This window comes from Psammomys obesus, unplaced genomic scaffold (assembly GCF_907164565.1).
Source record: "Psammomys obesus unplaced genomic scaffold, mPsaObe1.curated_primary_1811, whole genome shotgun sequence".
NCBI classification, from domain to species: domain Eukaryota; kingdom Metazoa; phylum Chordata; class Mammalia; order Rodentia; family Muridae; genus Psammomys; species Psammomys obesus.
The window spans coordinates 11285715-11311874 of record NW_026596073.1 but is presented as its reverse complement, the minus strand read 5'-3'; the positions used below and the strand labels follow the sequence as shown (position 1 = coordinate 11311874).

The 26160-nt window shown below is 45.7% G+C and overlaps 1 protein-coding gene and 1 pseudogene across 1 annotated transcript; one reads left to right on the top strand and one right to left on the bottom strand.

Moving 5' to 3' along the window:
- Nucleotides 1-5085: 5085 nt before the first annotated feature.
- On the bottom strand, nt 5086-5907 carry Lrrc10 (leucine rich repeat containing 10). Its single transcript, XM_055625845.1, has one exon. The coding sequence runs from the start codon at nt 5905-5907 to the stop codon at nt 5086-5088; it is 822 nt and encodes a 273-aa protein (XP_055481820.1).
- Nucleotides 5908-21298: 15391 nt separating this feature from the next.
- On the top strand, nt 21299-21990 carry LOC129690491 (heterogeneous nuclear ribonucleoprotein A3-like; annotated as a pseudogene).
- The last annotated feature ends 4170 nt before the right edge of the window (nt 21991-26160 follow it).

Sequence of the window (26160 nt, the reverse complement as noted above, 5' to 3'; positions counted from 1 at the left end):
CTGTCCTGGCCTCGCTTTGTACACCAGGCTGGCCTTGAACTCACAGAGATCCACCTGCCTCCCTGAGTGCTGGGATTACAGGCCTGTTTTGTTGTTGTCTGGTTGGTTGGTTGGTTGATTTTGTTAAAGATTTATTTATTGTATGTACAATGTTCTGTCTGTAGACCTGCACACCAGAAGAGGGCACCAGACCTTCTTATAAATGGTTCTGAGCCACCGTGTGGTTGCTGGGAATTGAACTCATGACCTCCAGAAGAGCAGATAGTGCTCTTAACCTCTGAGCCATCTCTCTAGCCCTACATTACTCTTCTATGAAGTAATTATCTAGATTATGTCCATACATATACTCACGTTAATTTGAAGTACCATAAGATTAATTCTATGTAAGTTACCTTTTTTTTTATTTAGACAGATAATTTCAGGTGCTGTTCAAGTTTGAAAAAGTCATTTTTAGTCTATGGCCATACCATCCTGAACGTGCCCAATCTCAGCTGATCTCAAAAAAGTCATATTTAATGTCTATCACGTCAGTGCCTTAATAGGATAACATTTTCTTAAGATAGTGGGTTTCTTTAGACATTATTACGGCTTTTGTTAAAATTTTTGTTTTGTAGAGAAAGGAAATGAGCATAGAATTGAACTGAGTTTAATTTATATTTGACTTTGGTCTGGAAGTCAATCAGTATGTTGTACATAGAATTTAAGAAAGCTCAAAAGCTTGGGAGTTTTATTTGCTGACTCTGGCAGTGTCAAGATGCCTCACGCGGGAGAAAAGGGCTTTCAGAGTTGCTTTCAGGGCTAGGAAGTGACTCAGAAAGTGCACACGGTTGTATAACCGTGAGGACCTGAGTTTGGATCCCCAGCACATGGTACGTGCCTGAGTCCAGCACTGGAGAGAGAATCGGGAGGACCGCTGGGGTCGCTAGTCACAGCCTTGTTGTGGGCTTAAGGTTCAGTGAAAAGCCCTTACTCAAAAAGCAAGATGGCGTTTGCTAGAGGAAGGCATCTGATGTCAACCTGTAGTCTTCACGTGTGTGTATGTCAAGATATGCACACAAATACACAAAGTAGCTGACGAGGTCTAGAAGATGGAATGAGATTCTTAGCAAGTTAAGTCAACCACTGTGTGGATGCTGGGAACTGACTGAACCCAGGTTCTCTGCTAGCCTCTGCATTACTATTTTAATATCTTGAATTTATTAGAGGCTGGCAGGATGGTTCAGTGGTCAAAGGTACTTGCTGTCAAGCTGGAGGACTTGACTCTAATCCCTGGAACCCACATAACAAGGAGAAAACCAATTCCTGTAAGTTTTCCTCTGTCCTCCATATGTGAGTGGTGCCTAGCCCCAAACCCCAAATATATGTAAGAATACAAATAGGTACAGCAAAGAGTCGTGGGTGCTTAGAGTCACTGCAGAGAAGAGTGTGAGATTCTGGAGTTCAGGAAGGTTACAGTGGCCTCCCTTGTGTGGCTGATTTCTCCGTGAGAACCGGATTACCACTGATTAACTTGGGAAGTGCTAACAAGATGGGGGCGGAAATCTGTTCTCTTCAGGACTTCTCAGAGCAACCTCAACTCTGCAAGATTTGTGTCTTTTTAAGATTTATTTTTGTGTGTCTGAGGGTGGTCATGTGTGCTTGAAGGCAGGTGCCTGTGGAGACCAGAGGAGTTGGGTCACTCTAAAGCTGAGTTACAGGTGGTTGACTTGGGTTCTGAGAACCACAGTTGGTCACCTTAACCATCTCTCCAGTGGCCGTTTCTATGTACTTGCCCTGCTTCCATGGCTGTTCTAATGGATTTGAGCAATATTCCTTTCCCATGAATTAACCATATGGATCACAGTTTGCTGCTGTTCCTGAGTTTCTGTGGCCTTTTCTTACCCTGTTCAGTCAAACTTCTTTATGAAGCCCACCAGTGCACTCGGGTGTGGTAAACACAGGTTTTACATTATCTTCAAAGGTACCCATTGATGCATTTAACATCTTTAGAAGTGGCAGAAGTGGGGAATGACTCCAGATGGTGTCGGAGCCGAGGTACTATGCTGTTCTCTGATGGTTGTGGCCTGTACTCCTCAAGATGTTTTCAACTTAAGTTGACTTGAGGGCAAAAGCCCTGCTCCTCCCCCACCTCAGAATCTTTGCGACTGTCTTAGTAGCCCAGGCTGGCCTTGTACTTGAAATCATCCTCCCTCAGCCTCCTGAGTGCTAGGGTTAGAGGTATGTGCCACTATTCTGGCAAAAACCCACTTATTAAGTGTAAAATTACAAATTACAGTGGTGTGCCTCTTAGGGCAAAATAAAACAAGATACTTCATTTTCTTAACATGTTTGAGTTGATAGAATAAGTGGTAGTAGGTAGGAGTCTTGGGCTGCGGCATCATATTGAGACTTAAGTCTCAAAAAAAACACAAGTTAGTTGTGTCCTAGAGTGTTTATTGGTATGGTAGAACAAAACAGCAGGACCAAAAGCAACTTAGGGAGGAAAGGGTTTAATTCATCTTGCACTTCCCAGGAAATACCCCATCAACTGAGGGAAGTCAGAATAGAAAGAAGCAGAAGCCATGCAGTAGTTTTGACTTTCTGGCTTCCTTCAGTTTTCTACTGCACCCAGGACCACCAGCCCAGGGGTGACACCTTCCCTGGTGAGCTGGGACTCCCCATATACATACATCCCTTAATCAAGAAAATGCCCCGCAGGACAGTCTGGTGGTCCATTTTCTCAGTTGTGACTCCTTCCCAAATGATCTAGCTTGTGTCAAGTTGGCAACTAGTCAGCGCAAGTTGGTACTACTCATCTGTGAAAACTAGAATTTTGCATACAAAGTTCTAAAAGAGGGTAAGTCAGTAGTTAAGAGCCTGACTAGCTTCAGCAACACCTGTGGGATGGTCTGCAAGAGATTTCCCTCAGTCCTTAGGGTTTCCAGACTTCAAACAGTTAATATTCGGTGTTTCAGCCTTTTTTCCTTATTTTGCTGACGAGATATTAAGCATCTCCAAGAGCACCAGAAGAATAGTTCTTGACCTGTGGGTCATGACCCTTTAAGCCTGTCCCCCTACATATTTGTATTATGATTCCTAACAGTAAGATTACAGTTATGAAGTAGCAATGAAAATTTTACAGTTGGGGTCAGCGCAACATGAGGGTCACACAGCATTAGGAAGGCTGAAAACATTTTTTTGGCAGCAAAATCATCCATACTTGAGATAGGTATGTTTGTTGCAAGCTTACTGATTTAGAAGAAAACCGTTTGGACTGTGATTTAGCGTTTGATTCAGAGCAATTAGCATGCTCATAGTGAACTCTGGTCACTTAGCTTCAACTCAAGGCTGTAGCCTGCAGCTGGAGAAGGCCTGTTCACCTTGAGAGGAAAGGAGTAGTCAAAAAGCAGTCTATAAACTGCCATAGCAGAAGCTGGGAAGGCAAATTCTTGTTCACAAATTGTGTTTAGAGTCAGCTGAGTATATGGCTTCAATCACCTTGAATAAGAACGAATTCTAGCAATCTAGTAGAAATATGCACTCATTAGGATGAAATCTGTCCCTGTGGGTACAGCATTTAATGATTAAAGGCATCATTGTTGGTGGTCTGATCACAGTGGAGGTGTGACACGCGGGACCTCCTCTGATATAGCTGGCAGTATTTCTGAAAGGACTCTTGTCATTTCAGAATCCTGCTTATGAGGGCCAGATCCCCTGAAGTCCTCTATAGAGGCTCAGTGTGGTTTGCCTTAGTTAAGATGACAGTTTAGAGTTTATGACTTTAATAGAGTCTCAATTTACATGCTTCCACACATAATGGCCAAAATACCTAGGTTTGTAGACTGACTGCAAAAGACCCTATGATCAAAACTCAAACAAATTATGATAAAAGCCGAGATGTCTACACAAGAGGCAGAGACTTCTTATTGACCCTGCGACCTCCACTTCAAACTTAAAAGTGCTTAAGTGAACTGGTTTTTACATTCTACCTTTAACACAGTATGACTCAGGAGGCATGGCTGTTACCGTTATTTTTTATACTGTTTTATTTTGGTTTCTTATGCCTCTTTTTCCCTTCTCCACAATCTCAGCACCAGGTAAGAGAGAAAAGAAGTTGGGGAGAGGGGCAGAGTTCTCTGTAGCTACTTGCTGCTGGTTAGGGTCCTCAGGTTCCTTAGGGCAAGTCATCCTTCTCTCAGGATGTCTCCAACTTCTCATCCAACTCCATCAAGAGCAATCAGCAGCATGGGGGCTGGGGGGCACCAGCAGCCTTCTTTCTCTGAGCTCCATTTTCTCTCTCTCTGGGCCCTGGCATTTATTCCCTCTCCAGAGTCCTCAGCTTTAAACCATCTGCAGCTGGCAAAGGGCCCCTCTCAGAGCCTGCACCAGGCAAAGTTTGCTGCTGTGGACCATCTGAATCAGTCCCACATCCTACACCTGGGATCAAAACAAAAACATGTTTACATCCAAAACACATGATTCTGCTCCCAAGGGCAGCCTGGACTCACTCTTAGATCAAACCATGGGGAAAACGAGTGGAACTAGCATGAACCACTGCAAAGTTGGAAGAGGCCCAGCTCCTCAGAGGCCTTCTCTGTGGCGTTTACAGCAGGAGGCAAAGTGGGAGCATGTGCCTAACCACAGCTTTTTTCTTTTCTCTTAGTCAAGACTGACTAGGACCCAAATCAGTAACAGTACTATTGATACTATTCATGGAAGTCAATGGTAAAGAAATAGGTATGTATGAGGAGCTAGACACAGACCACCTTAGCGTTTGGTAGTTTTTAGCTTATTTGAAGCACTCACCAGCCTCACGGGCCAGCCACTTCCGCATAGTGGAAGAGGCCAAAGTGCCCTGGCTCTTCTTGCTCTTCAGTCTTTCAAAATAGCTGATATGGAGGACTGCTTCTAGCACGGGAGTGACAGTCACTCGGGTCCAGCCACTGACAGCACGCACTACCGGAAGTGTTTTATTCTCGGTATTCCTTTACAGCATCTCAGCTGGCACTCTGTCAGCCCTGGGATGAGCCAGCGCTAGCCCTTCCAATCTAACGAGGTATCTTCAGGACCGCTGAGTCCTTGGTACTGGCCTGCAACTGCAGCTGCTCAGGAGCTGGGAGGAAGGAGAGGAGGCGGCCCTCGACTCTCTTCACCGGCCAATGCATGTCGCCTAGCTTTTCTCGAGTCAGGCTCTGGTGTCTCCTCTGCCCACCTGCCAACACGGCGCACACCTCTGCCCACCCTGGGGGCGTTTCTGCAAGGATTGTGGTCATAGATGACCAGCTTCAGATTCGTCAAGTGGGTCAGGCTGGGGAAGTAGCGGATACTGTTGCGATCCACGTCGATGACCTCCAGGAACGGCATGTGAAGCAGCACAGGGGGGAAGTCTGTGAGCTGGTTGCCCGAGAGCCAGATGGTCCTGAGCTCCTGCAGGCGCCGGAGCTGGCCGGGCAGCCGCCGCAGGGCGTTGGAACCCGCGTGCAGGGTCTTGAGGAGGCTCAGCTCACACACCACGTTGGGCAGTCGGGTGAGACAGTTCGACTCAAGCCACAGGGTCCGCAGGTTCTGGAGCAGCCTGAGCTCCTCCGGGAGGTCACAGAGTTTGTTGTTGCCCAGGTAGAGGATGCAGAGCTGTTTTAGGGTGCACACCACCTGGGGAAGAGCTTTGAAGTTGTTGAAATCCAAGGCCAGGATCTGCAGGTTCTGCAGCTGGGCCAAGTCGGGAGGCAGGCTGTGGAGGTGGTTGTCGCTGAGGTAGAGCTTTACCAGCTCGGTGAAGGAGCACACGGGCAGTGGGAAGCGACGCAGCTGGCTCCCACTCAGATCCACCATCCTGTCCAGCGGCATTTCCCGGAGGTCCCCCACTACGTAACTCTGACAGCGGTCGGTGGGGATGAAGGCCACGAGGGCCCGGATGGTGTTCCCCATGGGCAGCGGGCTGCCGGGGGAGCCTCTGCCCACCAGCTCTGCCAGCGAGTGGGGCTGGCTCTGCTGGATGCTCTGGATCCCTTCTACCCTCCCTTTATACCCTGGAATTCTGTGACAAAAGCCAGTCACTTTGACAGTGAAAAGTGCTTCTGATAGCAACCTGAGTGTCTGGTGACAGGCCCAACAGACAGGCAGGGGCTGGGAGGCCATGTCCAACTCACATATTTGTCTTTAATCACTTAAGCCTCCGATCTCTTATCTACTCATTCCCTAATGATAAAATGCTGTGACAAAGGTGAAGTAGAAATGCAAAATACCCATATTTGCACTATGCAGATAAAACTATAAATATTTGAATGAATAATCTTCTGTTTGTTACAGTGATTTTTTTTTAATTACACATGAATTTTTTTTAATCACATCATGGACATATTTTGTACTTGCAGCTATAAAATATACAGTTAACCTTAAATACTTGAATAGTGTTCATATGCACGTTCAGTGATTTAAACAGTTTTCACACTGGACCACTAGGTTACTTATACTGTATGGCTGTTATAAACACCACTGTACGTACAGATGTGGATGCAGCAGGACTAGGAGATAGCTCAGAGGCAGAGAGCTTACCCTCCTCCATACTGGCCGCATAGGGTCACCTGGAGCGACTTTAGAAGCCAGTGAGTCTGCAGAAGTCACACACCGAAGCTGGCAGCACTTTGGGTCATTCTGGATTCCTGAGTAAATTCTGGGAACAGAACACTTCTCTCCCTACGACTCACGTGCCTCATTCAACAACCCATCGGATCTGGTAAGTGAAAAGTAAATTAACCAAGGCATTGAGACTTCCCTCACCCATTATATTACCTTGTTATAGTATAGGTAACTATTAAAAAACAAACAAATAAATCTGTAGAAATCGATTTTTGAGGATATTTATGAGAGGTCAGGAAGAAAACAAGCAAGGTTCAGAACAATTTGTGTGATTTCCAGTATGAAAAATTATGCATACATCCTTGTGTGTGAGTACATATTTCTGTTAATAAGTAATGGTGTTTATTTAAAGAAATCTTCCTGGAGATTTAGAGTGACATAGGTATGTTAACTTTGCCCTTTTGTGCTGCTTAATTTTTTTTTTTTAATTTTAAGAACATATATTATCTTAAATTTAAAACTTGGCTGGGCATGATGCTGTATACCTGTAATCCTAGCCCTTAGCAGGCTGAGGCAGAAGAATTGCTGTAAACTTAAGGCTAATCCAGACTATGTAACAAGTTTCCAGCCAGCTTGGTCTAATCAGTGAGACCAAAACAATAATAAAATGTAAAATGGATCCAGGAAACAAAGAACCCAGCCCACCTTCTTGCTTGCTGTTTGGAAAGGGGAGCCTGGCCTGACGGGAGGGATCACCCCTGACCTCCCTCCAACATCTCCCCTGTAACAGATGCAGCAGAGCTTCAGGCCAGGAGCATGCAGGACGGCGATGGCTCAGGGTGGCCGGGAGAATCTGTCACCACTCATTTCCTATTCACAGGTGGTTTTGGCCTTGCTAGACTTTGAATGTCACAGACTATTATCTCGAGCCCTCTCCCTGCTTTGCATATTTGTGTTATTAGAATAAGCGGTCTCTCGACAAGTGCTTTGCCTCTAAATTTAGCCTAGTCAGTGGTGACCACAAATGGTCATGAAGCGGCAACCCCGCTGTCCCTAGGAAGGAAGTATTGCTACTGGCTGTCACTTACTGAGCAATGCCACCTACTTAGGTATAGCATATACAGTTCGTACACACAGAAAACTGTTTTACTCCATTTGGTAGAGGAGGAACACATGGTTCAGAGTCATAATGTCACATACTTACTGAGCACCAGTGATGCCTGGGTAGGAATCTGGTAGGTAACAATGGGCCCCCAAAGGATACCGTCTTACTCCGGCAGGGAATCCACCTCGGCTGGGAGAATAGAGCACTTCTTCAGTCTTTGTTCCTGTACAGAGGATTTCCGTTCACCAGCACTCCCTCTCCCTGAACGTGGGTAGTTGAGCATCTAAGTCCCATGGTTTGGAAGTCGTTTGTCTGCTGACCTGTATCTCTGACCTGTGGCAGCTGCTGTCCCCGCCCTTTGGCTGTCTCTTGTGAACAGCCTTAGCTTTGTCCTGATTCTTGGCAACACTAGCAGCTGAATCAGGGGCCCAGAGGAAGGAGTCCACCCCAGGTGGCTAGAGTTGAGTTTTCAGATTCAATCATGGGGAGTGGATATTTCCCAGCCGAAAGTGGAGAACTCCCTAAATATAAGTGAGTTGTATGCCAACAGCCGGAAAGAACCACAAGTGCCTCCAGGACTGGCCTGGGGTCCCTCTCCTCCTCTCACTGCTGCCCAATCCTGCGAGGAGATTTTTCTTCCCCTATCTATGGGATTATTGTGAAGAGTTTATTAAGGCAGACTTAACTAAGATGGAATGTGTGCCCTCCCCCAGAGCTGGGGCATGAGTGATTTTCTAAACAATCATGCAGTATGAAAATGTCTTGAATGGGAGGTTTATGATGTTAAGACTTCAAAAGAATCCAGTCACACTCAGTGCCATAACTTTATTAGCAGTTAGAAGTACATCTCACACAGGAAAATGCATGTCTAATTAAACATCGCCAATGAAGACCAAAATGAAAGCCATTCATCAAAACAGAGGCCTGCTAGGGTGGCATTTGGTTAGCTTGATTCCAAGATTTTTTAACTTATATTATTTTATTGGTTTTGGTTTTGTAAGTCAGGGTTTCTCTGTGTAGTCCTGGCTGTCCTAGAACTTGTTCTGTAGATCAGTCTGGTCTTGAGCTCATAGAGATCCTCCTGGCTCTGCTTCCAGAGTGCTGGGACTGAAGGCGTGTGCCACCACTGCCCGATGGCTCCGTTATTCCAAAATTAAAAAAATAAATAAATAAAAGAGAAGCAGGCAGATCTCTGAGTTTGAGGGTAGCCTGGTCTACAGAGGGAGTTAGTTCCAGGACAGCCAGGCCTACACAAAGAAACCATGTCTCAAAACAAAACAAACAAACAAACAAACAAAAAACAAAAACAAAACTTAAATCACACACACACACACACACACACACACACAGGAAGAATTTCTGTTTTTACTATAGTCTGTTAGATTTTGAGGAGTTCACAGGGATATTATCATACTCGGTTCACTAGGTGGCAGTAGAATTTAGTAATGAGAGCAAAGACTGCTATTAGACCATTTATGATCTGAATCTGACCATCTGTCTACCTGTCTCCTTCCTTCCTTCCTTCCTTCCTTCCTTCCTTCCTTCCTTCCTTCCTTCCTTCCTTCCTTTTTTCCTTCCTTCTTCCTTCCTCCTCCTCCTCTTTCTCCTTCCCTCCCCTTCTTTTCCCTCTTCCTCCTTTTTAGGGTTTGCAGACTTCATTGGTTCAACGATAAACAACGAAGGAAACGTTAATTATTACTCCTGGGGCATCCTCCACAGATGCAAAAACCACCCTTAGAAAACAGACCTCGTGTGTTTCTTTGAGAGCTTTGGGAGTTACAGTTCTGAGCCACCTGATGTGACACTGGGAACCAAGTTCGGGTCCTCTGCAAGATCCACACGCGTGCTTCACTGATAAGCCATCCCTTCAGTCTCGCCCCGATTGTTCTTAAACCAGTAGTTTGTCTCCTTCAGGACACAGGTGGTAACATTTCAGTATGTCTGATTGTATGGCTGGTTTGGGTACAGAATTGTGAGTGGTATACATGTTGGAGCAAAATGCCTAAGTTTAATTGTTTCTTGTGGTCTTTCTCCCACGTAGAGGAAGACAGTGTTGACTGCTGTAGCAAGAGAGCAGCACCAGTATTTAGTGAGGAGGGCCAAGTACCTCTGGAGAGTCTATAGTGTGCAGGACAAACTCTCCCCTCAGATGAGAATCGCCTAACCCCTTGTTAGTTAGACTAGGTAAACCCGTAGTCGCTTGTTCTCAGGTTGAGGAACCCTTAGCCACTTATGCCAGTGTGAGTCAGTCGGTAGTCTTGCTGAAGACCGTATCACACTGACTCTCCAAGCAGATTAAACTGCTAGGATATTCCTCAGCGAAACAAACTGTAATCTTGGGGAAGATTTTTCTTTCAGTTTAATGCAGCAGGTGGCGGAGTATTGAAATACACCTCTTATCACCAGCCTTTTAAGAACTTCTGGGCCAGCAAAGCGGCTCAGTGGATTAGGCTACACACGCCTGGTGACCTGAGTTTCTCTCTGGAACACATGTCACGATGTAAGGACCTTGTCTCAAGGCATCATACACATTTTTAAAAAGAAGAACTTCCTTTGGCAGTCTTGATATTTCTAAAACTTCCCAACAAGTGGTGGGTTGATGGGTTAATGTGAAGGAAGCTTTGGGTTTGGAGCTGTCAAATTTGAATTGACTGTGTGTCTTACTGATGAAATCCTGCACTCTCTCTCGTCCTCCTGTACTCTTCCCTTCCTTCCTCCCTCCCTCCATTCCTCCCTCATTTCTTTCCTCCCTCCCTTCCTCCTACCTTTTTTTTTTTTTCTTTCGAGGCAGGGTTTCTCTGTGTAGCTCTTAGCTCGGGCTACCGTGGAACTCACTCTGTAGACCAGGCTGGCCTCTAACTCACAGAGATCCGCCTGCCTCTGCCTCTGCCTCCCTGAGTGCTGGGATTAAAGGCATGAGCCGCCACCACCTGGCTTTCCATTCCTTTTTGATTAGATGGCTTTGGAGAAGCAGCTTACACTGTTTACAACTCTACATTTTTCAAACGTGGATAATGATGGTACTGCTATCTTTTTGTTTGTTTATTTTGTTTTTCAAGACAGGGTGTCCCTTGGCTGACAGCCTTGGCTGTCCTGGACTCGTTTTGTAGAGCAGGCTGGCCTTAAACTCACAGAGATCCGCCTGCCTCTGCCTCTGCCTCCCCAAGGGCTGGGATTACAGGTGTGCACCACGGCAGCCGGCTCAGTGCTGCTATCTCTATGATGACGAGCTAGTGGGTATCCATACACAGAGCAGAGAGGAAACAGCCTGCACCCTGCTTTCCTCTACACCTTGTCCTTTGCCAGTTGCCCCTGGCATCACCTTGACTCTGGGATGTAGTTGTTTGTGCCAGTCTAAGAACAGAACTAGTCACATCAGTTGAACTCCTTAGCAACTTCAAACCTCCTGGGATTCATGGAGCAGCCTTGAAGCTTTGGGAACCAGTGAGCCCATTGCAACCTCTAGTGTGCAGGAAGAGGGTGAAAATAAGAACAGTGGAGCAGATCTTGGGGGCTGGTGTGTTTTTGGACAGTTGTAGACAAGGGGACATAAGCTGAGGCTGGCACAGTCTTAGTTTTTGTCAGTGTCTCTCCTTGGTTGTCACCTTTCCGCCTGTGTATACTGCGGACTTGATATTGAAATAAAGTGAATTGAAATGGAATAAAACCCCATGAGCTCATAAGTCCATCTGTCTGCCTAGCTGTGCTTTTCTTCCCCTTCAGGAACTGAACCCCAGACCTCATATATGCAAGGCAAGTGCTCTACCACTAAGCTGCATCTGATTCCTTCTTTATCCCCCTCCCCCTCGGGCTTTGTTTGATCCGATTTGTATCTAGACGGCATTATTGCATTTCGAACTGGCGAGTGGACACCTTGTGCACCTCAGGGTCTTGCAGGCACTTCACCGCTGACGTAATTGTTGTGGAGCAGGGGCCCTGGAGGAGGTCACGGAATCTGGAACTCCCGCTGGAGATACCCTCGCTTCTTTTGCTTAGGAAATGTGTTACAGCGCAGGATGACAGGAGAGCACTCGTGTGACTGTTGAGGGTAGGTTGTGTGAGACTCCAAGGCATCTGGCTCGAAAGTGACACAGACAAACTTGGACCCATCAGAGCCTCAGGATGCACTTGCTTTTTCCCTTGTTCTAGGGGGAGGGGAGATTTGGCATCAATTCAGTGTTGCTCTACTTCAGGAGTCTGTTGGTTCTGGTCTTTGCCAGATATAGTGTCCATTCACTGTGTGTGTGGTAGTGTGGTTGGAAGGGTCCTGGACTTGGACTCTAACGGTCTCTTTGAACCCTTTAAATTGCAGTGTTTCCTTGTTTATCTTCCTGTGATCTCTTTCTCCTTGTCTGAAAGGAAGAGGGTTGGATCTTGTGTTCCTAACAGTACATCAGGCTTGGAAGCATGGACTTTCTCCTGGGAGACTTTAGCGTTAGTGAACACCAGGCATATTTTATCTGGAAATGTAGGCTCTGCTGGATAGTTTTATGTCAGTTTAACACAAACTGAAATCATTAAAAAGGAGGGAACCGCAAAATGTCTTCATAGATGGGGCCGTAGGCAAGCCAGAAGGATAATTTCTTAATTAGTGATTGATGGGGAGGGCCCAGCCCATGGTGGGTGGTGCCACCCCTGGACTGGTGATCCTGGGTTCCACATGAAATCAGGCTGAGCAAGCCAGTAAGCAGCACCCTCTGTGGCCTCTTCATCAGCCCCTGCCTGCGGGTTCTTGCCCTGTTTGAGTTCCTGTCCTAACTGCCTTCAATGACAAGCAATGATGTGGAAGTATGAGCCAGATGAATCCTTTTCTTCTCAAGTTGCTTTTGAGCATGGTGTTTCATCACAGCAGAGTAACCCTGACTAAGAGTTAGGCTAAGTGTGGAGTATGTGTTGGAGATCAAGTTTGAGAAACACATTGTTGTTTGAATTTACTTTCAAATTCTAGACCATGAAGTTAAAATTAACAAGGTCCTAAACCATTTTTGTTTTTGTTTTGTTTTAATTTTTTTAAAGATTTATTTATACAATATTCTGCCTGCATGTATGCCTTATGCTCCAGAAGAGGGCACCAGATCTCATCATAGATGGTTATGAGCCACCATGTGGTTGCTGGGAACTGAACTTAGGACCTTTGAAAGAACAGCCAATGCTCTTAACCTCTGAGCCATCTCTCCAGCCCCCTCACTTTTGTTTTGCCTAAGACACTTAGAGGGACCAACATGACAAACAGGAAAGGGATCACAGGGGCTCTTTGCTCATGTAGAGTAGGTATTAAAACTAGAGTTTTAATCTTAGCTCTTCTGTTGACTGGGTCAACATCTTATTACCTCAGTTTACTTATCTGCCAAATTGGGCTTGGCCAGAGGTCATGAAGATAATGAGTCCAAAGTATTTCACACATGGAAGCTGCTTTGTATTATTATCCCTCTGTTGTAAGTGTTATCAGATATGGGGAAGGGATTATTCTAGGAAGTTCTTGGATACTCAAATGGCTGGGCCTGGGCCAGCCCTGAGGTTGTGTCCCCCTTTCCTAGTCCCATCTGGCTTCCAGACTGGTTTCAGAAAGACCTAACATTTTCATGGTCAGCTCCATACCCTCTTGGTTCACTACCTGCTCCCTACAGCCCCTTTTCATTGTGATAGAAACAGGCACGTTATCTTTTAGTCTCTGGTATCCTTTGGCTTGAACATGACCTCCCACAGGCTTATCTATAAGAGGAGTGGTCACCAGCCTGTGGCGCTGTCCTGACACATGGAACCGTCAAGAGACTGAGGCCTACTGGGAAAGTAGGTAATTGGGCACACATACTGGAAAAGTCCATCTCCAGCCTCTAGTTTCTTCCTTTCTGGCTGGCCTTGATTTTTATTCACCATGGGTGTTATGACATTTTCTTTAAAAAAAAAAAAAAAATAGCCCATGGCAGTTCAGTGTCCAAGGGAGTTCCATAGTAATAGGAACAGGGCCTGTCTCTAACATGAACTGATTGGCCTGCTCTTTAATTGCCTCCCCCTAAGGGGGGAGCAGCCTTACCAGGCCACAGAAGAAGACAATGCAGCCACTCCTGATGAGACCTAATTGACTAGGATCAGAAGGAAGGAAAAGAAGACCTCCCCTGTCAGTGGACTTGGGGAGGGGCATGCATACAGAGGGGGAAAAAGGGAGGGATTGGGACGGGAGGAGGGAGGGAACCACAGGGGGGATACAAAGTGAATAAAGTGTAATTAATGAAGAATTAATTTTTTTTTAATTTTTTTTGAGATTTATTTATTATTTATACAACATTCTGCCTGCATGTGTGCCTGTGCACCAGAAGAGGGCACTAGATCTCCCTATAGATGGTTGTGAGCCACCATGTGGTTGCTGGGAATTAAATTCAGCAACCTTTGGAACCTTTGGAAGAACAGCCAGCGCTCTTGAGCCATCTCTCCAGCCCCTGTTATGACATTTTTTATATAAAGGCTCAAAAGAAATGAGACTAAATTCTCTCTCTCTCTCTCTCTCTCTATATATATATATATATAACATATATATAATTTATATATTTATTATGCACATTTACAGTATTCTGTCTGCATGCCATAAGAGGGCATCAGGTCACATTATAGATGGTTATGAGCCACCATGGGGTTGCTGGGAATTGAACTTAGGACCTCTGGAAGAGTAGCCAGCAGAAGTGCTCTTAACCACTGAGCCATCTCTCCAGCCCCCACACTTTTCTCTTTTAAACTGACTTTTCTTGAGTTGATTGTCACAGCCACAGATAACTAACATGGTTTCTCGTACAGATATTTGCTTCTTTTATTTATATTTGCTTATTGTTGACTTTGAATGGCATGCTTAGGAACTTAGCAAGATGCTACTGGTTTTGTTTTGTTTTTGATCAGGAAGTACCTTGCAATGCCCTTTATATCCTTTCTTGGGGCATCGTAAAGCCATGTTCTATAGAGTCCCCCTAGCTAGCTTTTTTTCCTTTTTGTTTGTTTCTTTGGATTTCTGATGAACGGTACAGAAGACTTAGGACAGAACCAGTCTGCTCCTCGTTGGAAGTATAGGCTTGGAAAGAACAGCTCTATCTAAAATCAGGGCAGCCAGAGTGGAGGCTGCTGGGGTATTGGAGAACCTTCTTGGGGGCTTTGAGATGAGCCTGGTGATAGCGCTTTCTGTTCCCCGTCTCTCACAGCTGCTCTTCTGACCAGAAGGCCCTGGGGGTGCTAGCCTCACACCACACTTCAGTGCTTGTTTGCCACATGGGAGCTGCAAGCGGCTCTATTAGCCGGGGTTGGCGAACTGCCCTGTGTCCACGCTTTAATAACCTCCCTGTTCAGTGCCCTCAACCCCTACATTTTCCTTGTAAGTTCTATCAAGAGTTGGATTTCCCCGCTCCTAGCTGTAATACTTGTGGGCTGGGATTACATTCTGGTCAAAGAGATGCTCCCTGGAGCCAAACGTCTTGGGTTTGAGGCCTGGTTTTAGTTTTGTTTTAAATAAGAAAACTTAGCTATTTCTGTGGTGTTGGGGATTGGATGCAGGGGGGCACATACTAGACAAATGCTCTCTGTCACTGAGCTACAGCCCCAGCCCACAGGATTAAACTTTTAAGAGCAGTTTTTAGGCTCATGGCAAAATTGAGCGGAAATTTCAGACATTTCTTACATGCTTCCTGTGCTTCTCACTTTGTGGTGGTTTGACTAAAAAATGGTCCCCATAGTTCCATAGGGCATGGCATGATTAGGAGGTATGGCCTTGTTGAAGGAAGTTTGTCTTGGGATGGGCTTTGGGGTCTCAGAAGCTCAAGCCAGGCCTAGTGGCTCAGTCTTTCTTCCTGCTCCCTGCCAATCCTGATGAGTCACTCTCAGCTCCTTCTCCAGCACAGTGTCTGCCTGCACACGGCCATGCTTCCCACCATGATGAGAATGGATTAGCCCGCTGAAACTGTAAGCCAGTCCCCATTCAAGGTTTTCCTTTATAAGAGTTGTGTCAGTCCTGGTGTCTCTTCATAGCAATGAAACTAAGACACACAAAGCAACCAAACTAAGACACACTTCAAACTCAGAGTCACTTTGCACATCGCCCCGCGGAGTGGTGTGTAACGTCTAACTGGTAACCCTCCACTGGCATGCGCCATCACCCCAGATCCACAGCTCACATTCACTCACTGTGCGGTGAACCCTGTGGCTTATTGTGGTGGCATACTGTCAGTGCCCCAAACAATCCTCCCTGCTTCATCCGTCTCTCCCATCTGGCAGCCCCGGACTAGTTTTCACTCTCTCCATAGTTTTGCCCTTTTCAGAATATCGTACAGTTGAAATCGATTGGGGCGTCACTCTTCAGACTGGCCTCGTTCTCTCAGATACGTGGTTTATGCCCCGGGCTTGTCTTCTCAGAGTTTTGTTTTCACACTGATTGAACACTGTTTGGATGCATTGGCTCTTTGTTCACTGACCCACTGAGCGGCATCCTGGCTACTTCCAAAATTTGGCAGCCATGAATAAAGCGGTTACAAACATTCATTTTCTTCGTGTGTGTGTGTCTCTCTGTGTGTACAAATATCAGTGTTTGATTTATTTGGATAAATACCAAAGAACATGGATTGCTCAAATATATGGTAAGAGTGCAATTGGTTTTTAAAGAATCTACCGATGTCCCAAACTCTTTTCCAAAGTGGCTGTACTGTGCTGGCTTCAGCAGCATAGACCCTAAAACTGGAAGGATGCAGAGACTGGCGTGGTCCCTGTGCAGTGGCTGTCCCGTCCCCATGCCCTCCAGCTCTGAATGAGGCCCTCTCATGCTCTACTCCCCAGCATTTGACACTGTCACAAGTTAGACTTTTTGAGACTGTTTCTTGCTATTTGCAAGGGTTGTTTGGTTGGTTGGTTTGGTGTGGTTTTTTTAATGCTTGGATTGAACCTATGCCTTTGCGCATGCTAGGCAAACACTGCCAGCCCTCCCGCTGATGATCTGAGGTCAGCAACACATCTTGGTTTCCTAGTTTGTGAAACAGAGAGAGCAGCAGCCCCTCTGTCATTTGATAAATCTGAGGAATAAAGAAATTCCCATAAAGCATTCCCAAAAGCATGTTCCCATAAAGCAGAACAGGTTCCGCTTACACGTGCCGGATGAACATCAGTAGAACACGGGTTGTTTCGGGAAACACTTGAGATTCTTGGCAAAAAACGTTGTTTAGTTTGAGCATACATTCCACAGTTATTTTTAGTAATAATAGCTGGATTCGTGCCATTTCCAGCGTTGAGGGCTTTTTATACCTTAGCATTTGAATACCACACCCAGGCTGCTCAGCAGATACTAGCACCGTTTTCTGTTTTCAGACGAAGATGGGAGAGGTAACTATCACCTGTGGCAGGAGGGTCTGGGGCGGGGGGAGTTCCAGCATCATGGCTGCCCTCCATGTGGTCATAATTTGGTGTTGGTTGTAGTGAGGTCCTTGCTGTGTTCCTGAGAAACAATACAGGGTCAAGGGGACACAGCAGGCAGGAGCAGGAGGGCTCTCGGACAATCTCCCTGCTCCCCAGGCTTGCTGTTAGTTCTTAAACGTGAGACAAATGATTAACTGAAGTGCCTATTAACACACCAAGGCAGGCCTGGCTGCCTGGTTCTCCCAGCATCCCTCAGTAGATATGTGTCACAGGGTATCGCTGACACACCCTGCCCCCTACCCTAAATTTCTCCAACCCAGGGAGAAATTGATTACCTGCCCTTTTGTCTTCCCTTTACTCTCTCGGCCTCTTGGACTGGGCTGCCTTGGTGGGTGGCTCCTCTCTTGTTCTCCCTCACCCCAAGGCACCCCTCTTCTGCTAGCCATGTTCAGCCTAGACTCTTCCCCCTGCCTCATTATTTTCCTTACTTGAGAAGTAGTCATTCCCTATCTCCTCCTTTTCTTTCTTCTTTCTTTCCTTCTTTCCTTCTTTCCTTCTTTCCTTCTTTCTTTCTTTCTTTCTTTCTTTCTTTCTTTCTTTCTTTCTTTCCTTTCTCTCTCTCTCTCTCTCTCTCTCCTTTTTTTTTTTCACTCCCTTGCAAGTTCTGAGACAAGCGGCAACTGGCCATTCTAGATGTGTGAGTTCTCCGTCTCTGGCTACCAGCTGCACAGACACTGTCTGTATCTGGCAGGAGGTGTCCAGAGCAAAACTTCCCCAGAATCTCAGCCCTGGTTTCTGGCTGTCCGGGCCTCACCAAGCTCTGAGCCTGAGGCCAGGCTCTTTAATAGCCACTGCTGGAAGGGGGCCAGGCTCAAGTCCCCAGTTGCCCCTTCCGGAACACATTCTGGAAGAGCAATGCATTTAGACAGGCGTCCCCCAGCCCCACCCCTGCCCCACGCCCCGCAGGCCCCCTGTGACTTGTCCCACGTGATCTCTCCCACATGACCTGTTCCGTGCAGTCTCTTTAGAAACCCTGGGTCTTTCCGGGCAGTGCCCTGGGGCAGGCTGGGATACCACTGAAATGTTGGCATAAACTCCAGGTCAGCAGCCCTGGTTGTCTCAGGAGACACCTGCTCCTGGAAATGCAAATCTTTGGAAATCTGAGAAGACTCGTAGATCAGAATGGAAGGGAGAAAGTGTTTGGTGGAAAGGAGGAAGGAAGTGAGAGAGAAGTGGAGATGTAGAAAGAGGGGAAACTGTAATCAGGATATATTATTTGAGAAAATATATATATATTTTTCAACAAAAGGGAAAAAATACCCATTCCTCTCTCACATTAATATGTCCAAAATTAGAAGGGGTCTACCAGAAAATATGTCTTAAAAATCAAAATAAAGAAATAAAGTATATCTTGGTAATCAGTGGCCCTGACCTCCTGCCTGTCCTCCTTATCAGCGTCTGCTCCTGCCAGGGAAATCAGCCAGTTCAAAGAAAAACAAAACAAAACAAAAACATCTCCACATTCCTTTCCTGTGTGCAGATGACCCATCGGAGCCACATCACATTCTGCTTTTAGCACAGAACAGCAAATAGAAAAGCTGCCTCTTCAAAGACTTCTTGTAATCCAGGACCTCCTTCCTTGAGCCAGGATGGGTCTGATGCATTCATTGCTGCTTCTTATCCCCCCGAATGCTACTATAGGGGCTAGAGGAATGGCTCAGCGGTGAAGAGCGTGTGTTATTCTTCTGAAAGACCTGAATTCAGTTCCCAGCACCCATATCCGGGTGACAAGCACTTGTAACTCTAGCTCCAGGGGGATTCTGCGCCCTCTTCTGGTCTGAGTGGGCACTGCACTCATGTGCACGTACCCACACATACTCATAATTTAAAAAATAATAAAGAAAGAAAGAAAGAAAGAAAGAAAGAAAGAAAGAAAGAAAGAAAATCACTTTATAAGAAAGCACCTGGGCCTCTAGGTCTAGGGGACATTTTCCTACCTGCTCCGTCTGGTAGGAATGTTACCCTTCCCTAGTATCTGTGACAGCTGAATAAACACTTTACTTACGTAGTCTCCATTTAGCCCTCCTCCTGACCCACATCTTTAGGACAGTCCTGTGGTGGTCCTGATCTCTGATGATACTTTCATCGTTGCCCCATGCTTCCTCCAGACTAGAGCCTCGGTAGCCCATCTATGTCATGTGCAGGGTGGAAAAGGTGCCCGTGTGTTCTAGGTGTGACGGTGGAGAGCCCTGAGTCCTTACGGTTTGTTTGTGTCTGAGCTTTGCTGCATGTTTCATTGGGGCGCAGCAGAATGGGACATGCAGAATTTGCATGGATAGGTGGCATGATCCCTTTCATTTTGCGTAATAGAAGTTGAGATGCTACAGAGAATTGGCTGGAGGCTGGAGGCCAAATATCAGGACCCCGATGAGAGAGCTGAAGAGAAGATTACCAAGCAGATATGGGGATTTCTGTGTTTTGTTTTGAAAAATATTTATTCATTGTGTATACAGTGTTTTCCCTGCATGAATGCCTACATACCAGAAGAGGCCACCAGATCTCATTACAGATGGTTGTGAGCCGTCATGTGGTTGCTGGGAATTGAACCCAGGTCCTCTGGAAGAGCAGCCAGTGTTCTTAACTGGGCCACTTCTGCAGCCCTGATTTCTGTGTTTTGATCTAGAATATCCCAGGGTTATCACCACCCTTCTGAGCATCCCTTGGAATACATTCTGAGAAGGACTGGACTTCCTGTTGGCTCCACACTAAGCCAGTGCCCATCAGGAGAGAGCCCTGCCTCTTCTTTTTGGTACTTGGTGGCATTCAGTCTCTCACAGCCTCTGGTGCCCTGCCTCTTTTAAAAACTGTTTTCTAAGCAGTGAGTGGGTCTGAGCTCCCCCCCCACACACACACCATCTCTCTTTTACTCTAACATTTACCTGCCTTGGCTTAGCTCTTTGTTCATCCTTTGTGAATTGACCTGTGTATTTTTCTAGGAAAGTAGAGCTGGCTTCAAAAGTCCCTATTTTCAGTGCCAGGTGCCCTAAGGCTGACCTCAGAGTGATAGGTGTAAATTGCAGGATGGTTCCTGGCTGCCCTGGCCCATGGCAAGAGTCATCCAGCCTGCTGGGTACCATGGACGCCAGCCTCGGCCCAGCTAACTCAAGAGAAAAGGCTCAAGTTTCTCCAGTCAAAGTGACAGAGCCATGACACCCTGTTCCTGGGTTGTCTTTGATCTGACGTCTCTGCGAGGCCTGCTGCCAATAGGCCTGGTCAGGAGTGATTCATGTCCTCTAGCCAGGGAGAGTGCCAAGACTGTACGGTTTACCTTAGTATATGCCACGCTGGGAAAGGCGGGTCAGAGAAGAGGAACCATCAAGCAGTGGCATGGGCGGTGAGCAGAGAAGATCTAAGGCTGTGGAGGTTCAGCATTTGTGTGTGTGTGTGTATGTGTGTGTGTGTGCGCGCGCGCGCGCGCGCGCATGGGGGGGCGTTGTGTGGACTTGGTAGGGTGTGCGTGTGCGTGGAGTGAGGAGGATTGCTGCACAGGGTGCCGTTCCTCAATCATCCTCCATCTTTATTTGTTTAATTTAGTTATTTTCTTTGAGTGGGTGTTTTGCCTACATGTATGTGCATGTAGTGCCCGCAGAGGCCAAGAGAAAGTGACCGATCTCTTGGGACTGGACATACAGACCATTGTGAGGCTCTCTGTGTGTGCAGGGAGTTGAACCTGGAGCCTCTGGAAGAGCAAACCAGCTCCCATCTCTCATTGAACCCGAAGCTCATTGACTTGAAGCTAAGCTGGCTGGCCAGGGAACTTCAGGAATGGTCTGATGGGTTTGTGATCAAGGAGGCCAGAGGTATTGGGTGCCCAAGGAGCTGGAGTTAAAAGGCAGTTTTGAACCTCCTGATATGGGTGCTGGGAACCAAACTTGAGTCCTCTGCAAGAGCGGTACATGTCCTTAACCACTGAGCTGTACTCTCTTGCCTCACTCCTGGCTTTTTATGTAGATTATGAGGATCCAGACTATGCCGTCAGGCTCGTGCTACAGACACGTGATCAACCGAGCCATCTGCCATACAAGCTTCTGCATTTTCTGATCCCCTCTTTCCGCATTTACATGACTCACAGCAACTGAGGTCTGTATGAAGGTTACTGGTGTTTCAATAATAGAACCACAAACTCGAAATAACAACTAGGGCCATGCCGGTAATAAAGGAGTGTTACCGTCTGTGCAGGGAGAGCGACAGGGAGCCATGGAGGCTGTGGTAAACTGGGAGATGCTGGCCTCAACAGACGCATCTGAACTCAGCTGTGTTCAGAAATACCACATTATTAGTGGGCAGAATTGTGAGGTGAAAAAGGCCCTTTATAAGCAAGAGATGCAGTCTGCTGGATCACAGAGAGGTTGTGGAGGTGGATCTGCCATCTTTATGGGTTGTGGTGGAAACACTGGAGGAAGAGGAGGCTATGGTGGTGGAGGTGGTGACAGCAGAGGTAGATACGGAGGTGGTGGTGGTGGATAGAATGGATTTGGAGGTGATGGTGGCCACTACGGTGGTGGCCCTGGTTACAGTAGTAGAGGAGGCTATGGTGGTGGTGGACCAGGATATGGAAACCAAGATGGTGGATATGGTGGTGGAGGAGGAGGATATGATGGTTACAATGAAAGAGGGAATTTTGGTGAAGTAACTACGATGGTGGTGGGAATTATAATGACTTCGGAGATTATAGTGGACAACAGCAATCAAATTATGGACCCATGAAGGGGGGCAGTTTTGATGGAAGAAGCTCAGGCAGTTCCTATGGTGGTGGCTATGGATCTGGTGGTGGAAGTGATAGATACAGTAGCAGAAGGTTAAAAAAAAAAACAGCAGAAAAGGCTACAGTTCTTAGCAGGAGAGAGAGTGAGGGGTTGGCAGGAAAGCTGCAGGTTACTTTGAGATAGTTGCCCCCAAGTGTGTTAGAAGAACTGTAAACACCCACCACAGAAGGAACGATGATCCATAGCCAGAAAAGTTACTGCAGCTTAAGCAGGAAACCTTCTAGTTCAGGACTTTAATAGCCACAGTTTGCAAAAAAAAAATGTATCTGTTAATTACAGCAATGTAGTGTAAATTAGATGCACATTCCTGAGGTCTTTATCTGTTGCAGCTTTTCCTTTATCTTTTTTTTTAATTATTATTATTACATCAAGTATATTGTCCTATAAATTGTGGTAATGGTGCCAGGAATAAAAAATTAAGGAATTAAAAAAAAATAAAGAGATCTTATACCAGTAACTTAGCAGCACATTTGGAACCTCTAGAACCAAAAGAAGAATTTATACCCAAAAGGAATAGATGGTAAGAAATACCATCAAACTCAGGGCTAAAATCAACAAAATAGAAACAAACAATATAAAGAATCAATGAAACAGAGTTGGTTCTTTTGAAAAAAAAAATCAATAAGATTGACAAACTCTTAGCCAAATTATCTAAAGGTAGAGAGAGAAGATCCAATTAACAAAATTAGAAACAAAAAGGGAGATACAACAACATATACTAAAGAAATCCAGAGGAAAACAAGGACTTTAAAAACCTGTACTCCACCAAATTTGAAAGAAATGGATAATGTTCTCAATATATACTACCTACCAAAATTAAATTAGGATCAGATAAGCAATTTAAACAGACCTATAACCCCTAGTGAAATAGAAGCAGTAATTAAAAGCAGTAATTGGTCTTCCAACCAAAAAAAGCACTGGGCCAGATGGTTTTTCTACAGAATTCTACCAGACTTTCAAAGAAGAGTTAACACCACTGTTTCTCAAATTATTTCACAAAATGGAAACATAAGAAACATTGCCAAACTCATTCTATGAGGTCTATAAAGACCCAAAAAGAAAGAAAATTGCAGACCAGTTTCCCTTATGAACATAGATGCAAAAATTCTTGCAAACCAAATACAAAAACACATCAAAAAGATCATTCACCCACCATGATCAAGTAAGTTTCATCCCAGAGATGTAGGGATAGTTCAACATACACAGACTGATAAAAGTAATCCACCATATGATCATCTCATTAGATGCAGAGAAGGCCTTTCACAAAATCCAAAACTCATTCATCTCAAAGCAGTTCCATTAAAATCAGAGCTAGAAAAGGTTTTCCACTTTCTCTATATCTATTCAATATAGTACTTGAGGTCCAAGCTGGATCAAAACAGAATTCTCAAAAGAGGAAACTCAAATAAGAAAGAAACACTTGAACAAATGTCAACATTCTTAGTCATCAGGGAAATGCAAATGAAAACTACTTTGAAAGTCTATGTTATATACACTAGAATGGCCAAGATCAGCAACACAAGTGACAGTTCATGCTGGTGAAGATGTGAAGTAAGGGGAACACTCCTCCATTGCTGAGGGAACTGTCAACTTGTACATCCACTGTGGAAATCAGTGTGGTGTTTCCCCAGGAAGACAGGAATGGACCTACCTCAAGGTCCAGTTATACTACTCTTGGGTGTATAACCAAAGGGCACCTTAATCCTGCCACCGAGACACTTGCTCAACCACGTTTATTGCTGAGAGAGTTGATACTGTGTTTTTGAGTCAGAGGTGATGGAGAACACCCAGGAATTAAGGTCTTCTGAGCACAACAAGATCTATGCACATGTGAACTCACAGAGACCGAGACGGCATGCACAGGGCCTGAAAATGGAAACAGCCTAGGTGTCCCTCAGTAGATGAGTGGATAGAGAAGGTGTGTCATATTTACACAATATAATATTGTTCAGCCATTAAAAAAGTGAAATCATGAAATTCAGGTAAGTGGATGGAACTGAGTGAGGTAACCCAGAACCTGAAAGACAAATATTTGCTTATATGTGGATATTAGTTGTTAAGCCAATGACAAGCAAACTACAATCCATCGAACCACAGAGGTTAGGTATAGAGTAAGGGACTGGGGGTGGGGAATGGCTAAATATCCTATTTTATTTCCCTAGATAGTTGTGGATGGTTAAGTGGGGTGACTGGAATATGAGGATTAAGCAGGGAAGGGGAGTAGAGACGGGATGAAGGAGGGAATACAGGGAGAAATGGCTAAAATCAAGGCCCATTTGAGGAGTAGCATGGAAACCTAACATAGTGGAAGCTTCCTGAAATTCATACATAATATGAAGGCGAGCTAAATGACATCACCAAATAACAGGGGAGACCGAGCCCCAGATGGGACATCACTTTTCACCAAGTGAAGCTTCCAGTAACATTTAATCAAGCTGTTGCCAAGGCACCAGGCTGCTCTCCACAAATGGCAGTAAGGCTCTGTGGCTGAAGACAAACCCCTAAATAACTCACTGAACACAGAGAAGTCAAGCCGGCGCCTGTCTAGCGCCTTCACTCCTACTGGCTAGTGTTCTTGGTACCAGAAGGTACTGTGCAAGCTACCAAAGGAAAAATGTGATCACCAACCCAGCTTCAAACCATTCAGTCTACAATGGTGAGCTGCCTGCAGGGTAGGATAGAATGACGGTGGCACAAAGCTTGGAGTAACCAACCAATATATGATTTGACTTAAGACCCACTCCACAAGATGGAACCCATGCCTGACATTGCTTGGGTGACCAAGAACCTGAGACTAGATAGCCCAAGGGCCTAGGATAAAACCAAATATTAGTGTTTTACTAAAGGGATGTAGCAATAAAATGACCCCTTGAAATAAAAAGACATTCTTGTATGCTCAGCAGCGCTCAGCTCAGCCAGCATTAGAGAAGCTCCCTCCTGGAGCAGACGGGAACAGATACAGAGACCAACAGCCAGACAGTATGCAAAAATGAGAGATCTTGGAACACCCGATCCTAAGTGGGATGTCTCTACCAAATCCTTCTCCTCAGGGCTCAGAGAATCCTGAGGAAGGGGAGGTAGAAAGAGTGTAAGAGCCAAAGGGGATGGAGGACACCAAGGAAACACGGTCCTCGAAACCAACAGAACCAACACACATACGAACTCCCAGAGCCTGAGACAGCGTGTACAGGCCTGCAACAGGTGAGAGCCTGGAGCTGGAAGGAGAAATGGACACATGCCTCCATCGCTAGCTCAGGAGCTCTTCAGTTGATAACCACTTGAAAACGAAAATTCAGTTTTCTCCAAGGAGTCACTGGGGACACCAGCTCCTCTGAAGGGTGGGCTGCATGTCCAGCTGCATGGCCAACAGAAAATGAGCTCAGCGAATCGCTGGAGGTTCCTTGTCCTATAAGGTCAGGTCAGGGCATTTCTTTCTTTTAAAAAAATTTTTTTTGATCTTTTAAATTTTATTTATTTATTTATTTATTTTTACACTACAGGTCCTTTGCGTGTATTTTTATGGCTTCCAGCGTTTTTATGGGATTCCTGACTGAACGAATGAACGCTTCTCTGTGTCTATCTGCTTCGTGTGCCTTTTTAAAAGCTCTTTTCCTTCTGCTTATTTTGTCCTATTCTGTGTTGTTTTTGTCTTATTATTCTTTACTTTATTTAATTATTATCCCTTAGAAGCCTGTTTGCTTTCTAATGGGAGACAGAGAGGGAGTGGATCCAGACGGGAGAAGAGGTGGGGAGGATCTCGGAGGAGTAGAGCGAGGGGAGGCCATAATCAGGATGTATTACATGACAAAACTATTTTTAATAAAATTAAAAAAAAGAACTGTTGGTCTAATTGGAAATGAAACCAGCAATTGAGGAAAGAGATGATGGCTGTAGTATTGGGGACATCTAGGTAGGCTTAAGACACTTTTCCAGCTTAAAACACTAGCTATGGTGGTGTGTGCTAATCTTAGGAGGTGCTGGCAGAGCTTTGAGGATGAAGCAAGCCTGGGCTACTTGGATAAGTAGCTGACATCCGCAGAGGGGAGTGCTGCCTCGGGGAGGGGTTGGAAGGTGGCCCCCGGGGCACCTAGCTGCGGCTGATGCTCAGTGTTGGTGAGCATCATGGATGGCTGGTAACGCTTCATGGATGGCTGAATGGAGGCGCAGCCGCTGATCTCATTCAGGACATCAGTAGCTCCTCCATGGTGAAATCCTTGCATTTATTTTCTGAGGGAGGTAGGTAAATGGATCCTATCCTATCTACTGGGATGAGCTTCTGCTACAAACTACTTT